The 14764-nt window shown below is 52.6% G+C and overlaps 6 protein-coding genes across 6 annotated transcripts; 3 read left to right on the top strand and 3 right to left on the bottom strand.

The window, feature by feature from the left end:
* Positions 1-64: 64 nt before the first annotated feature.
* Positions 65-1141, bottom strand: Z517_04040 (uncharacterized protein; the record flags this gene model as incomplete). Its single annotated transcript, XM_013429371.1, has 1 exon — positions 65-1141. The coding sequence occupies one exon, from the start codon at positions 1139-1141 to the stop codon at positions 65-67; it is 1077 nt and encodes a 358-aa protein (XP_013284825.1).
* A 1376-nt stretch (positions 1142-2517) lies between these two features.
* Positions 2518-5517, top strand: Z517_04041 (uncharacterized protein; the record flags this gene model as incomplete). Its single annotated transcript, XM_013429372.1, has 1 exon — positions 2518-5517. One exon carries the CDS (start codon positions 2518-2520, stop codon positions 5515-5517), a length of 3000 nt encoding a protein of 999 aa, XP_013284826.1.
* A 663-nt stretch (positions 5518-6180) lies between these two features.
* On the bottom strand, positions 6181-7153 carry Z517_04042 (uncharacterized protein; the record flags this gene model as incomplete). Its single annotated transcript, XM_013429373.1, has 2 exons — positions 6181-6815; positions 6898-7153. 2 exons carry the CDS (start codon positions 7151-7153, stop codon positions 6181-6183), a joined length of 891 nt encoding a protein of 296 aa, XP_013284827.1.
* Positions 7154-7912: 759 nt separating this feature from the next.
* Z517_04043 (uncharacterized protein) lies at positions 7913-8701 on the top strand (the record flags this gene model as incomplete). Its single annotated transcript, XM_013429374.1, has 1 exon — positions 7913-8701. One exon carries the CDS (start codon positions 7913-7915, stop codon positions 8699-8701), a length of 789 nt encoding a protein of 262 aa, XP_013284828.1.
* A 576-nt stretch (positions 8702-9277) lies between these two features.
* Z517_04044 (uncharacterized protein) lies at positions 9278-11203 on the bottom strand (the record flags this gene model as incomplete). Its single annotated transcript, XM_013429375.1, has 2 exons — positions 9278-10961; positions 11055-11203. 2 exons carry the CDS (start codon positions 11201-11203, stop codon positions 9278-9280), a joined length of 1833 nt encoding a protein of 610 aa, XP_013284829.1.
* Positions 11204-11744: 541 nt separating this feature from the next.
* On the top strand, positions 11745-13067 carry Z517_04045 (uncharacterized protein; the record flags this gene model as incomplete). The annotated part of the gene is made up of 4 exons (XM_013429376.1): positions 11745-11988; positions 12043-12053; positions 12142-12545; positions 12596-13067. The coding sequence occupies 4 exons, from the start codon at positions 11745-11747 to the stop codon at positions 13065-13067; spliced, it is 1131 nt and encodes a 376-aa protein (XP_013284830.1).
* Between the last annotated feature and the right edge of the window lie 1697 nt (positions 13068-14764).

Consider the following 14764-nt stretch of genomic DNA (forward strand, 5'->3'; position numbering starts at 1 on the left):
CCGACTAGCCGAATCAATCGCGATCTCCCAGCTCTCAATCGCTTCGAAAAGATACTGAATTCCTTCAGAACTTCGCCTTCAGCCAGCCCACCAGCGCCTCGCCAAACTCCTTGGGCTTGTCCAAATGAGCCCAGTGGCCCGAATCAACCACGACCTGCGTGCTGTCTGGGATCAAACCGGCATCCAGACTTCCCTGGAGCAACTCGGGCCTGCAGACCATGTCCCTCTTGCCACCCCAGAACAAAAACGGGCGCTTGACGGGGATGTTCTCCTTGGGGATGTTAGCGTCAGCTTTGTGCTGCACGCCAAACACCATGGATCGGTAGTAATTGAGCGGGGCGTCGAAGCCTCCTTCCTTCATGGAGGCGATCCACTTCTGCTTGCGCTCCTCGGTTGCGTAGGCCATCGTGGGCTGCCTCTTGTCGGCCAGAACAAAGTTTCTCACCCCATCGGGGTAGCACAGCGTCTCGAGCCAGGTCTCGGGCTCGCCGTGTGCGACGTCCCACATGGCGTCCAGGTGCCCGTCCAGGACCTGTGCACCGTCGTCGGCTGTGAAGAGCTTCCAGTACCAGTGGGTGCCGTAGCCGAAGATACTCTTAGTCAGTTCGAGGACGTTGTCGAGATTGAATGGTTCCGGTGACGGAGGCATATAGGACACGTTCAGAAGAATAAGGCCGCACACACGGTCAGGGTGGAAGTTGTAGAAGCGTTGTGCGATAGCGGAGCCCTGTTGAAAACGATTCATGAGCGTCAGAATCGAGGAAAGTAAAAGACGAGAAATATTCGGTCTGCAGAGAAGGGCATTGCAGGGAATACTTGCCCAGTCATGACCGACGGAAATGACCTTGTCGAGACCCTCCTTGTCAACGATCTCCTTGAGGTCTTGGGTCATCAGCTGCATATTGTACGATTCCATGTCCGTGGGCTTGGAGGTGCCATTGTAGCCCAAGCAGTCTACAGCAATCACACCGTACCCATTGGGGAGCAAATAGTCTCGGATCGCGTCCTCATAGGTATCCGGGGCGTCTGGGAACCCATGGATCAAGAGCAATGTAGGGCGACCATCCTTTGCGGGGCTGGTGTAGTAGGTATAGGTGAAGCCCCGTGTGACCTTGAGCGTTTTCTTCTCCAGCACATCCATTATGGGGGGACAAATTTGGTATCCTTCTGATGATGATACAAAAGGGAAGTTAAGTGAGGGGTTGGGGGCCGGTAGTTCTTATTCACCTCTTGAAAGAGGGACGAGGCTCTTGACTTATATAGCACGAGTCAGCGCCGCGCCGAGATTTTGGGACGTCAGTTAGAACGGCCATGCTCCTCGCGAATAGCAGCGACAATGGGCCAACGCGCGTAAGCAAACAAGGTGCTGGTAAGAACTTTTGGTCGGCCAATCCGGTATTGTGGGGGAGTTGAAAGTCTGTATACGACGCAGCCATGAACCAATTACTGTCGAGTTTCCCGAAGGTGCTTGCGCTTGTTCCCGATACAGTGCAACCACTCTCTGCATTTCTCGTCGTAGGTGCGCTATCCTTGAGTATTGGAACTTCCACGCCGATCCTTTCTCGCTGTCTACCATCCCGGAGTATCCCACACAGATGATCTTCCTTCAAAGAGACGGCGGACAAAGGTTGGCCTCGAAGCGTTGGTAATGACTGTGACTCATTGACAATATGAGCAGGTTATTCGTCAACTGAGGACGAGATGGCCCACTTGTAGGATTCATGCTAAGTCTCAGGCAGCCATTAGCTGAGAAATCAACCTCACCGCAATTGGAACATGGTGTGAGTATCATGGAGTATCGACGCAGGAACTGTTTGAGTCTGCGATATCAAATGCGCGTATCTCGTATTGGCAGGTGGGGAAATAGCACGTGATACTGTGGTTCATTACGAGCTCCTATTGGCTGAGATCTGGCCACTGAAATCCGTCAAACTGTTTGGAGGAATTTCCAATGCGGAGTGATTTTCTCTCTCCAGAAATGTCCATCTCAATCCATGAAATGTGCTTGTATCCCTCTTGGTAGCTTTTCCACGATCATCGTTGAGATTGTTCTCGTCAGACACATGTTGCAAAGATGAAGGGATCAATCTTCCGTTATGTGGGCTCGGTGTGCACGGGTATGAACTCGCTGCTCTCTCCTTTCCCCCATGGAAATGTTCTAATGTCCCTCGCAAGCAGAACCTGCACCCGCGCGGTTTGCAATGCATTGTCCACCCAATTCATGATGTTTCCTCGCCGTGTTCGCTTCCCACACATGGGCTAGCCTTTCGAACCTCCAAACAGCTTACGAAAGCCATATGCATTTGGCCTTCCAAATGCTCTTCTGCACGACCCCTGCACAGCGGACCGGAGGACCCCAGCCATGTCTCGTCGGCGGCTTCTGGCAGGGATGACGACGACAGTACTGAAGATGATCCTGACCCGCTTTCCACGGCGCAGGGAGCGAAAATTGTCAAGGCACGCAAACCATTTCGCATCAGTATTCCGAAAGTGAATCTCGAATCCGCTCTAGAGACGATGAGACTGGCTCACACGCACGGGCTCAAGCTCGATGAAGTCGTTCTCAAACCGTCGCCAAAACAGTCCAACTCCTCTACGGTTCCTGCTGTTCCATTGAAAAGTGATGAAAGACTCGGTTCCAAGATGAAAAATAATCTTGAGCTAGCAAGACAGCAAGGCAGGATGAAGGAGACTCTTCGATCGAGGCAAGCATTACCTCTGATGGCTGAGGGGACGCCGCAAGCGCTGCTGAAAGCGGTTGAAGACAATGATGTGGTGATTATCTTGGCCAAAACAGGGTCTGGGAAGACGACGCAAGTCCCTCAGATCATTCTCGATGACAGAATAATGTCTAGAAAAGGTCCTTGTACAAACATTGTTTGCACCCAACCCCGGCGGATGGCGGCGACCTCTGTGGCTCACAGAGTGGCTCATGAGCGCCATGATACCATGAGAAATAGCGTTGGCTACCACATTCGCAACGATAACTGGTCTCCGAGTCCATCCGGTAGCATAACATATTGTACGACAGGGATCCTACTCAATCGCCTCATAGCCAATCCACAAGCAACCTTGTCATCCCATTCACACATCATTGTTGACGAGGTCCACGAACGCGATATCCAGATCGATCTTGTCCTCTCGCTTCTGCGAAAGACTATCCGGGCTAGAAAGATGGCACAGGAGAGCTTCCCCAAGGTCATCCTGATGAGTGCTACTATCGACCCGACGACCTTTGTCGACTATTTCAAGCAACCAGCCGAGGACGGTACTACGCTCAATGTCGATAGCCTTGACGTAGAAGGCAGGCGTGCGTATGTCGAAGCCCACTATCTGCCGGAAATCCTCTCAGAATTGTCTCAAGAGGGGGACCTACATCCCTCTATACGCCAGTTGATCCAGGGTGGTCACAAGCAATCCAGCGCACAGCACATTGAACATGAGCTGCATTTTTCTGCCAGGCAAACGAAGCTGGCATCATCGCATTCAGGCGCACTTAGTCCTGACGAGGAATTGCCGCTGCCAAGTGCTCCTTATGAGATTGACTCTCCTGGGATCACCGGTCCAATGCGCGTGGGCCTAGCTGTCTCCGTTATAGTCCATATCGCGAAGACCAAGCCTGATGGCGATGTATTGGTGTTCTTTCCGGGTTCAACAGACATGGAAAAAGTCGAGCTTCTTCTGACTAGTGGCCGCTTTGCTTGCCTGGGACTTGACTTCCAAGATCCGAATAAGTTCCGGTTATTCAAACTTCACTCTCGGCGCCGGGAAACGAATGATCAGGTCTTTGAACCTGTTCCAGAAGGCTGTCGGAGAATCATATTGACGACGAATATTGCAGAGACCTCGATCACACTTCCAGACGTCGTCTATGTTATCGACACTGGTAAGGAGCGGAACAGTCTCTTTGACCCTTCGACCCTGGCTCGGAGCCTGCCGTATGCTTGGATCAGCAAGACCAGCTCAATTCAAAGACGCGGTCGCGCTGGACGGGTTCGAAACGGTCATTATTATGCTCTGTTCTCAAAAGAACGCCACGACTCGCTTCGACCAATGCAACGTCCCAAGATCGAGCAGTCCGATCTTGCGGAATTGGCGTTACAGTTTAAAGCTTTCCCCCAAACTGTTGATGCCGAGAGTCTCCTCCTCGACACCATAGATCCACCCGCATCGGAATCAGTTGCGAGCGCTATCAGACAGTTGCAGAGTCTAGGCGCGTTGACTGATAAAGGGGATATCACAGACCTAGGCAGATTATTGTGGCGCTTGGGGGTGCATCCAGCGCTTGGAAAAGGCGTTCTCTTAGGATCACTGTTCGGATGTCTGGAGCCTATGCTGATTATCGCCTGTCACGATCCTGAAGCTCCGCTGGTATCCAATCTAGAACTGAGTATCGACAAACTCAGAGCCGAGAAACAAAAATATCTCCCAGAGTTCGAGACTGACTTTGCTTGGATCATCGAGGCCTTCAAAGAGTACCATGAAGCCAGCCTGGCCGGCGACGAAAACCTCATGCAGGAGTTACGCGACACAAAGTTTATCCGCCACCGCTCTTACCAGGATATGATGATGACAAGCAAAGGGATTCACGAAGCTCTGGCGGAAGTTGGATTTGTTTCACCTCCACAGCCAGGCAGAACCCTTTTCGAATCGCTTCCTCACTCTTTAAATGTCAACAGCAACAACATGATCCTTGTCAAGGCTCTGCTAATCAATACTGTCAGTGCTGAACTAGCCGCCTGGCGAGGTGCGACTAGTTTCAAAGGCCGACAATATGGTTGGTCGACTGACAGTCGCGATCTCAAAGGCATGATATCGAAACACGGGGTGAATGAGGCAACCAATCGGCGGGACCGACGCAAGAAGAAACATTACCGTAGCCACGGTCGCCTGATGGCATACACATGGAAACAAGCAGGGCTCGATGGACCCGACGATGTCGTGTGGCTCGAACAGGGTTCCATGGTGACACCGCTCATGGCCATCTTGTTCTGTCGGAGTCTCAAGCTGCAAAAGGATCAGGTACTGGAACTCAATGAGTGGCTTCGGCTCCGTATCTTGACACCTGATGATGTTCCGCCAGAGATTTCGGAGCAAGCGGCGGCTATTCTGGTGGAATTGAGGAAAACGGTTGATCGATTCATCAATTCCGCATGGCTAGAGCTTGAAAAGCTGGATCGGCCTCGAGGGCAACGCGACTCTGAGAGTCAAGGGCAAGCTACCACGTCTAGTGGCTTGGGTCTCGAGCTGAGAAATGTCATGGTCGAAGCAGTCGTGAAAATGCTTGACGCCGATGAGGCGTATTGGAAGGAGTGGCGTGAACAGCGTCGAGTGGAGATTGCTTTGGATGTCGAACAGCGCCAGAGGGAGCAAGAAGAGGCAGATGCAGAAGCACCTGAGACGCAAGAGATGGACTGGGGATCCGAGGAAGAGCAAGAGGAAAAGCTCAAGCCCGATGCCGAGGGCGGCTCCAAGAACACTGCTGGTGTCCCAGGATACGAAAGGGCATCGGCATGACCCCTGATCCGGCGAGGGACATGAATTTCGCGATGCTAGAATGAGTCGTCCCTCTTTTCCAAGTGTATATTCAAGCACATTGTACAAAAAGTGAACTGGACCATGGCTATGGCTGTTTGTAAAAAGAGAAGCGCGAAACAATCGTGTACAACAATATAGAGGGTTACTGTACATATGTACACAAATATGCAGATATATCGTCCGAGCGGAATCGCGAAAGAGTACTCTTTCTCATCCGTACAGCGAGAGTATAGCATCCATGACCGTGATTCGTTGCTCTCACAGAAGTAGCAGTTCTACGAGGTATAGCACGTTAAATCTCCTTACGAGTGAAGCAACATACATGTGTGCTGTGGTGACCTGACCCGCTTCGACGAGCTATCTCCCTCGTCTGAAGGCGGCATCAGGTACCACCTTTGTTGCATCTCATAGCAGGCCTGTATTGTTTTTTCCCCGCGGCCTCGAGAAGTACTCGTACACAATCCGCAAGTGCCTCCGGGTTTCCAGGTGTATGGAGAGGGCCTTTGGTGTCGATGCGCGCTGTACGGTCTCGTCGAGACTGGGAATTATTGTGGAGAGCAAAGCGACGAGCTTTGTAGGTCAGGACGAATTGAGTCGAGTTCACACCGCGAGGACATGGGCTCAAATCGAGCTTTGGGGCATTCAAACCTCCTTCCGTTTCAGCTTGTGCAGCTGGAACAGCCAGGTCATGTACCGATCAAAGATGGTAGTCCAGGTGTAGCCGCCGGAGACAAAGTACACCAGCCAGCTTTTGTTGCCCTCCCAGATCCAGTTCCTCCTGGCGTCCCCCAACAGCCAACTCCAGGGCCACGGCCCGGCGCCAGGGAGGACCTGCTTGACGACACTCTTGGCATATGCTGCAGCGGGCATGGCGCCCTCCTGCGAATGGCCTTGGCGTCTGATGTAGTTGTCCTCGAGAGGGGCGTACAGGCTGTCCTCAGGCAGGACACGCTTGACATGAGAGTTGATGCGAGACTTGACACCGCCCGTGACGACGGTGATGACCTTGACGTCGAACGGGGCGAGCTCGACGCGCAACGTGTTGGCGTAGGCGTGCAGTGCGGCTTTCGAGGCGTTGTACACACCGCCAAAGACGTAGGGGATGACCCCGGCCAAGCTGCCGACCATGACGATCGTCCCGTGGGCTTTAATGAGCAGGGGCGAGAAGACCTGGCACATGCGCATGATGGCGAAGACATTGACGTCGAAGATTCTTTTGGCCTCGTCGATCTTGACGTCCAGAGCGGGCATCACGTACGAGATCCCGGCATTGTTGACTGTGCACAAACGATATCAGTTCAAGAAGTTTTTTTTTCTGTGTTTTTTGTAGCCAAACAAGGGTCACCAGATCAGGCTCACCGAGGTAGTCAAGACCACGGCCATCGGTCAATTCTGCGACACTTTTGAAGCAGGAGAGTATGGAGGAGTCGTCGTCGACCACCAACGGTAAAGTCTCAATGCTTTTCTCCGACAGGTCGACGATTTGGCCTGTGGTTCGAGCCGTGGCGAAGACTCGGAGTCCTCGAGCGTGGAAGGCCAGAGCAAGAGCGTGGCCGATGCCGCCAGGACTGCAGCCGGTGATGAGGACTGACTTGCGGTGGTCGGTGGTGGCCATGACCGCGACCCGGCCTTGGATTGGCAGAACCTGTATTATTATTGACGAGAAGCTAGAGCTGTGGTAGGAAGTGGAAGCTCGGCGGCAGCAGTCCAATTGTCCAGCCCAGCTCACCTAGTCACTTGGAAAAGAGGATTGATTGATTGATTGATCAATTGTGTTCCTCGAGCCATCATCCTTGTCTCTTCCCCCCTTCGTCATTGCCCCGCATCTGTGGGGGTCTAGTGACTGCGCTGCTCTGTATGGCGGCGGCGGCGGCGGCACGGTGGCCGGCCCTCCTCACCAAGCTTCTGAGCATCTTGCTATTAGGTAGCTACCTACAGTAGGCAAGTAGCCAGTGGTAGCGTACGGAGAGCAAGGCCCCAAAGATAGAGATCTACAGGGACAAGCACCAAGTTATTCCTTAAGTGACAGCATCTGGTCTGGCGGCTTCGGGGACTCGTTCAATTCCCACCCCTCCATGTGCTCGTCCGCAGTTGCCAACTGCAAGCCATAAGCACGGCCACCCTTCTTCCATTCTCCTTCAGCTCCTCTGCTTCTGAATATTGCTCAAAGACACTCTGAGAAAACGGAAGAAGCGATTTACTTACTCCTTCGACCGACTGTCGTCTAGATTCTCTGCTGTCTAGAAACGGGGTCTACCAGTCCACTCTGGTGGTCTTGTAAATAACTCATTGATCTGCCTCAGGCTGAGCGACTTCTCTAGTACTCGTACCTCTTAGAAGCACCACAACCCAATCCTCCCACCCTAGACCGATCATGTCCGCAGAAGTGAAGACCACGGCGTCTCCGGACCAAAAATGGCTCGACAGCTTCATCTCTCTGCTCTCCCGCTCCTACCTAACCACTCCCCTCACCACCGCCTTCATCACCGAGATTGACAAAACCAGCCCCTCGGCAGACGTCTCTCAGGTGATGACCCCGGAACGTCTCACCAAGCATTTTACGCTGGGTATCACGGCGGCCGCCAAATCCAATGTTGTCCTCATCGAGTCGGGCGATTTCACGGCCGCCGCCCTCTTCGAACCCCCCGATTTCTGCGGCATCCCCCCTTCGCAGGCCCGCCGGAATCCAGGTCCCATACTGCAAGAGTGGCGGAGCACGGCTCGCAGGTTGAAGGCCAAATATCTCTCCATCCCTGACCAGGGGGAGCACAGCTACGACCAGCCCGCAGCGCCCTCGCAGTCCTCGGGTGCTCCTTCGGAGGACCCATACCCGGCCGACTTCAACAAGGATACGGACTTTGAGACCCGCCCGTTCTATCACCTGGCTATGATTGCGAGGGATCCCGACGCCCCACCCGACAAGAGCAACGAGGCCTTCAAGGCCTGTATGGACTATTTCCTGAAAAGGGCAAGGGACGAGGGGGTGCCGGTCTGGCTGGAGACGGCCAGCGAGAGCGCCATGAAGGAATATGAGAGTCTGGGGTTCAGAGTGTGCGAGGAGGTGGTCATTGGGAAGGGGAGGGTCAACGAGAAAGGCTGGCCGACAGAGGGTGGCAAAGGCGTGATGACTTGGGCCATGATCTGGGATGAACACTTGAGTTGAAAATCGGACCACGACATCGCTGCTCACTGCCTGGCTGCTCACTCAGCGTTTGTGTAGCTAGCCTGGTTCATGACGAAGCTGGACATGAAATGGATCTATTATATATATACTGGCACATGTTGCAACCATCACATATGGAAATGTGCTGTTCGTACATGGCTTGTATTTGCGTTGATGGCGCGCCAATGGAGTCTACTAGGAAAATTCGACTCCTGTTTCCCAGCTAGACCTCCAGGCAAGACATGTGGTCACATTTTCCGTGTGTCGACTTGGGGGGAACATGCGAGGCTTGAGCAATGTTGGCGGATGGAAACGTATATGGGTGCCATGTCTTTGTCTGTTCCTCTGTTGGAATGATTCGAAGACAATGAAGAATTTCAAAGTCGCTTGTTCCGATGTGTCGACCATGATACTCCAGGTCCAAGGTGGGCGCGGGGACGGTATGAGATATCCATGTGAATGTAGTCTGGCGCATGGGGCCTTGGAAGAGAGCCTTTTTTGGTCTTCTGGCTCGCGCAGCTCCGACCTTCACCTCGTATAAAGAAACGTAGGCGCTCACGATTTGACACCAGTGGTTTATTTACAATAGACCTTCCAGTTCTCGGCAACCCACTTGGCGATCAAGGTCGTCAGATTCTCTCCAGGCATGTACTGGTCCACATCATCGTCCGAGTACTCGAGCCCCAAGAACCGGAAGGCCAAGATGATCCACGGCTCGATGAATTCGTTAAAGACAACATCCACGACGACGTCCTCGTCCGTGTCGAGGTTGATGGTGTCTGGCTGCGGGTTGATGGTTGACTGGATGCAGTTAGGGACTTGGTAGAAGGATATCGGGGTGTGAATTGTGTCGTCACCATCGTCGCCCAAGTCGTCGTGCGTGGTGTAGCCTGGAGTTAGACTATCGCCATCATCGTCCGAGAGCAACATCTGCGAATGATAGTATCTGTTGCTGGAAGAGAGGACGATGTCTTCTTTGACACTGATTTGTTCGGGTGGAGCCAGTTTCCACATGGCGAAGAATGGGTCGACACTCTCAAAGATTGGACCTCCGCGGTTCAGCATGTTGATGAGATGTTTGGCTTTGCTGTATGGCACGTCTTTGATATAGTGGAATCCGCTGGTGAACGGACAGATAATATAAGTTGAATCCTTTGTAAAAGCTCCCTTGAAGATGTCAAATCGAATTGCTCCTGTGTTAGATATGACGAGGCGCGGCCGATCGTCTCGCCTGACATCGCTGACAACGCCAGGAAAGACTTCATGCTCCAGCCACGAGAAGATGCTATCGTTGCTTGGATAAGGCGCACGGCTCATCCACAGATCTTTGGGAGCACAGCCAAATGTTTGATCTAGATCAAGCGCTTGACGAGCTTCGCCGATTGCTTCTGTAATGTTTCGCCCCCTCTCGGAATGAAATGTCGATTCATTGTGGCCTGAGTGGTGGTATAATGAGTATAGATTGTTGTCGATGTATCTCCTGAAGAAGATGGGATTTTCAGTCGTAGAGCGGCTGCTGTTCGTGGAGAGGCCGTCGATCGACTGGAAGCCAATAGTCTCCATGAAGCGGCCACTCGCAAGGCCGTAAGACTTGCTGTCAAACTTACGATAATCCCGGATATGGTAGTGGCCGCCAAAAAACTGGATAGGGGTATCCCACTGGATTGAACGGATAGCCTTGTAGATGATCTCAAATTCCTCGGACCGTATGGCAGCGTGACCAATGACAACAAACAAGTCAACGTCCCGATCACGAATGGCCTCTTGGAACCAGGGCTCTTGAATAGTCTGCTCGACTCGCTGGACCACCGTGTTATTGTAGTTTCGATCGAAATTGTAGAGAAAGCCGAAGCTCACGATACGAATGCCTTGATTCTTGGTAGTGAATTTCTTGTACCTTTGTGCAAGGGGGACTAGTTCCTCCGTATTTGGATCAATGATGTCCAGGTTAGAAGCAAGATAGCTGTCAGAATACGCCGGGGCAGTGATGAGATATTCATTTTCGGACGAATTCTTCTGGTAGAGTTCGTGGTTGCCGGAGCAGATGATATCCATGTGCTGCGCGCGAAAGATGTCGAAAGTGAAGAGGCCTTTGGGCTCTGATGCGTCATAGAGGCCATTGCCCTCGATGCGATCTCCCGTATCGACGATCAATAAGTCAAGGCCTTCCACATCCAGCTTCTCCCTCAACCGTGCCGCGAAATCGACATAATCGCCCCAGTCCGCGGAAAAAGATGGTTCCAGTAAGTGGCCGGCATGCCTAAGGAGAAGCAGTTAGCTTATGCTATCAACACCCCTGTATGAGCCTTGGCTCTTTTTGGACACAATTCGGTGCTAAGAAACGGTAGCCTACCAGCCATGGGTGTCCGTTGTGTGCAGGAAGTTGAGCTGCCCGAACCGCAGATCCCTGAGAGGAGAGGCAAACGCCTCAGGGGCTGATGGCTGCTTTGAGAAAGAGGACTCTACCAGAAGTGCCAAAGTCACCGCGATGTAGGTAAACATTCTGGAGACATCGACCACAAGGACTAAACCTTTCAATTCCCAAAACTTCCAATGAAAAGTCACTGGCCGCCGGCGGTTGGTCTGGATGATACTAGCGAGGGTGTAACGATACGATGGTTCAATGAGCCCCTGGTATGTGGTATGAGGTAGCACAAATTGGCGGGTGGTTCAATCACTGACAATTGCTTTACGAGTACTCGGTACAAGTCTTGGGGTGGCAATGGGATGGCAGGATGACTAGGAGGTTATCAGCATGGCCATGGCAACAATTCCCACAGCCTTGGTCACAACCACTCCAAACATGCCAAGGATTTTGGATCCGAGCTAAGCCTTACCTAGCTGGCTGGCAAGTGCCCCCTTGCCTTCGGTGATCGCAGCTTCCGTGTTGGGAACCCCAATCAATCCCGAGCTCCGTATTGCAGTCAGTCCGTTCTCAACTTCCAACAACTTTTTCTTTGGCCTTTGTTCACTTCAAGCCACTCTTTTCTGAACGGGACACAAGCACGTCGCTCAAGTCGACCTTGCCTCTCTACGGCCCACGATGTCTGTGTCCAGACTTTTCACGAACGCCTCGCGGCTGCTTTCACAGCGATCTGCCCTTTCCTCCTCAATACGTCCTTCCTTTCGCAGAGTCGCACCTAGATCCCTTCCTGCCATCCGAGGATATGCATCAGGGTCACAGCAGACATTCACAGTCCGTGATGCGCTCAATGAGGCACTAGCAGAGGAGCTTGAGCAAGATGAAAAGGTGTTCATATTAGGAGAGGAAGTGGCTCAATATAATGGTGAGATCTATGTCATTTAGGTACCAGATTCCAATGCTGACCGGTGATTTTCAGGTGCATACAAAGTAAGGGCCATTGGAGGTCTGCAGCTGAGATGCTTGCATTTGAGGGTCTCTGTCGCACTGTATCTCTTCGATGCTAACCATCTTATAGGTCACCAAAGGACTTCTCGATCGCTTCGGCCCTAAACGAGTCATCGACACGCCTATCACAGAATCAGGCTTCTGCGGTCTTGCTGTGGGTGCAGCTTTGGCTGGTCTACACCCTGTGTGCGAGTTCATGACATTCAATTTCGCCATGCAGGCAATTGATCAGATCATTAACTCTGCAGCAAAAACCCATTACATGTCGGGTGGCATCCAACCCTGTCCAATTGTTTTCCGAGGCCCTAATGGTTTCGCCGCCGGAGTTGCTGCTCAACATTCGCAAGACTACTCAGCATGGTACGGAAGCATCCCTGGATTGAAAGTTGTCGCCCCATGGAGCGCCGAGGACGCAAAGGGACTGTTGAAAGCCGCCATCCGAGACCCGAACCCTGTGGTTGTTCTAGAGAACGAGTGAGTTTGGCAGCGGAAGCAAGAAGAGAAGAAAATGCTGACAGGAGCAGATTGCTATACGGTCAGGCTTTCCCAATGAGCGCAGAGGCTCAAAAGAGCGACTTCGTTCTCCCCTTCGGCAAGGCGAAGATTGAACGGCCAGGCAAGGACTTGACCATCGTAACCCTTTCCCGATGCGTGGGCCTGTCGCTGGACGCTGCAGAGCAGCTGAAAAAGAACTATGGTGTCGAGGCCGAGGTCATTAACCTGCGTTCAATCAAGCCCATGGATGTAGAGGCCATCATCAAGTCTGTCAAGAAAACGGGTGTTCTCATGGCAGTTGAATCCGGCTTCCCTGCCTTTGGAGTTGGGGCAGAGATCCTTGCCCTAGCGGTCGAATACGGATTCGACTACCTCCAGGCCCCCCCAGTTCGTGTTACTGGAGCGGAAGTGCCCACACCGTATGCGCAGAAATTGGAAGAGATGAGCTTCCCTCAGGTCGACACCATCACAAACTACGCAGCGAAGCTACTCAAGGTGTAATGGAACCTGGAGTGGGGGACTGTTTTCAAGCCCAAAAGCGTTTCTGAATATATGTATTAGCGCCAGCGTCTTGTTCGTGTCAGGTGGAATCCGGGTCCCATGGTGCATCGGGTCGGCCGTGACAGTGCCAAGGGGGATTTTGAAGGTCCAGTTTCACATAGTTTATGAGTTGGGCAAAATAATGGCCATTGTATTGACACGGCGTCTCCTGGCTTCGCAAGCTGAAGCCTCCAGCCTTTGGATTTCTAGTGCTATTCAGACACCTTAGCAATTCCGCCGTGCTTTGGACTCGTTGGTCGGCGGTCGGTGGGGAACAGACAGCACTATCTACATAAGTAGCGCCTTGGAAACTGAATGTATCTCGTGGTCATCGAAGAGTTTTGTTGATGGCCCTGGGACCAGATGGGCAACCGGTCCAGGCCCATCTGCCAGATTTTGCCCAGGCGATGAATGACAAGTACCTGCGGTATGACCCTAGACCTGCTGTCCTGCTGCCGGTTTTGGTCTGCCATTCCCCCTTTTGTATCGAGGCGGAATTCTCAGATTCGGTCTACCACCAGTTGAGACGGGGACTAGGCGACAAAAGTCCAGTCCAGTCCAGCTCAGCTTACCCTCCATCCAATCGTCAAGTCCCATATGCCCATTGTGGAGTATTTGACGAGTGTTTCAGTGGTAGTGGTGGTAGGACACCGTCGTCCAGGCTATCCAAAAATGGTCGAGGGGATCCAACTGCTTGGGCCGTCCTCTGGCACCTGTATGTACCATGTCGCTTAAGAGATGTGGCGGCCACATGGCAAGTTGAGATGTCGATGCGGTCTGGATGCAAAGAAGAGCCCTGAAGAGGTGGTCTGATATCCCTTTGAGATGTCAACAAGGCTGTTTCTGTGACGGAATAAGTGGACGGGGCTTTTGTCAGTGTTGGAGTCTGGACCGCAAGCGATTCACCTCCTCATGTTTCTCACTTGGGCTCCATCATGCCACCAAAGCAGACCATCTTGTCTGCACATCCCCCTTACCGTCTACCTACGCTCGCTTGTCGAGCCTACATTTCCTTTCCATGCATCTCACGCGTTCAACATTACCATATTTGACTCGAGAGCGGACCCGGACCTGTTGACCACAAGTATGCCCGGCAAGCTGAATCAATCGGTAATACATACGTCTCCGCCCTCAAGTCCGACTCCTTTGGGCTTGCTGCATGCTGCGCCTTTTCAGTGGGTTTCCAAGGTCGGCCTTTTCATTGGACAAAACAGGAGGAGGAAGAAAATATTGAAACACTATGGGAGACATGGATAAGCAAAGAGGCCCGAGCCGATCTCAGAAGCCAGTAACCAGAGGCTCTTTTGCCAGTCTCGGTTGGAGCGACGGGCCTCTGTTCCTCCCATCCTCCATCTTCTTGACCTTTGTCGAGATTAGCGACCTCGTTGCGATCTCCGATCAGATATAATCATGCGTCCTTCATCCATGCGCCATCTGTCCCGGGTCCACACACATCTGCCAGACCCGGCGCGTGGTTGGGGATTCCTCGCAATCCTGTCGAGAGGTCCTCACACCATCACGCCAGCTCTACCCTGCTGTACCAGTACCAAACGATCTCTGCAGAAACTAACGACACGGACAAACTAGTTGACATCCTGGCTCGCTGGTTCGGCTCTCGTTTCCCACAGGTGGTTGATCCAATGACCAACCAGAAAACA

This window comes from Fonsecaea pedrosoi, assembly GCF_000835455.1.
Source record: "Fonsecaea pedrosoi CBS 271.37 unplaced genomic scaffold supercont1.3, whole genome shotgun sequence".
Lineage (NCBI taxonomy): Eukaryota > Fungi > Ascomycota > Eurotiomycetes > Chaetothyriales > Herpotrichiellaceae > Fonsecaea > Fonsecaea pedrosoi.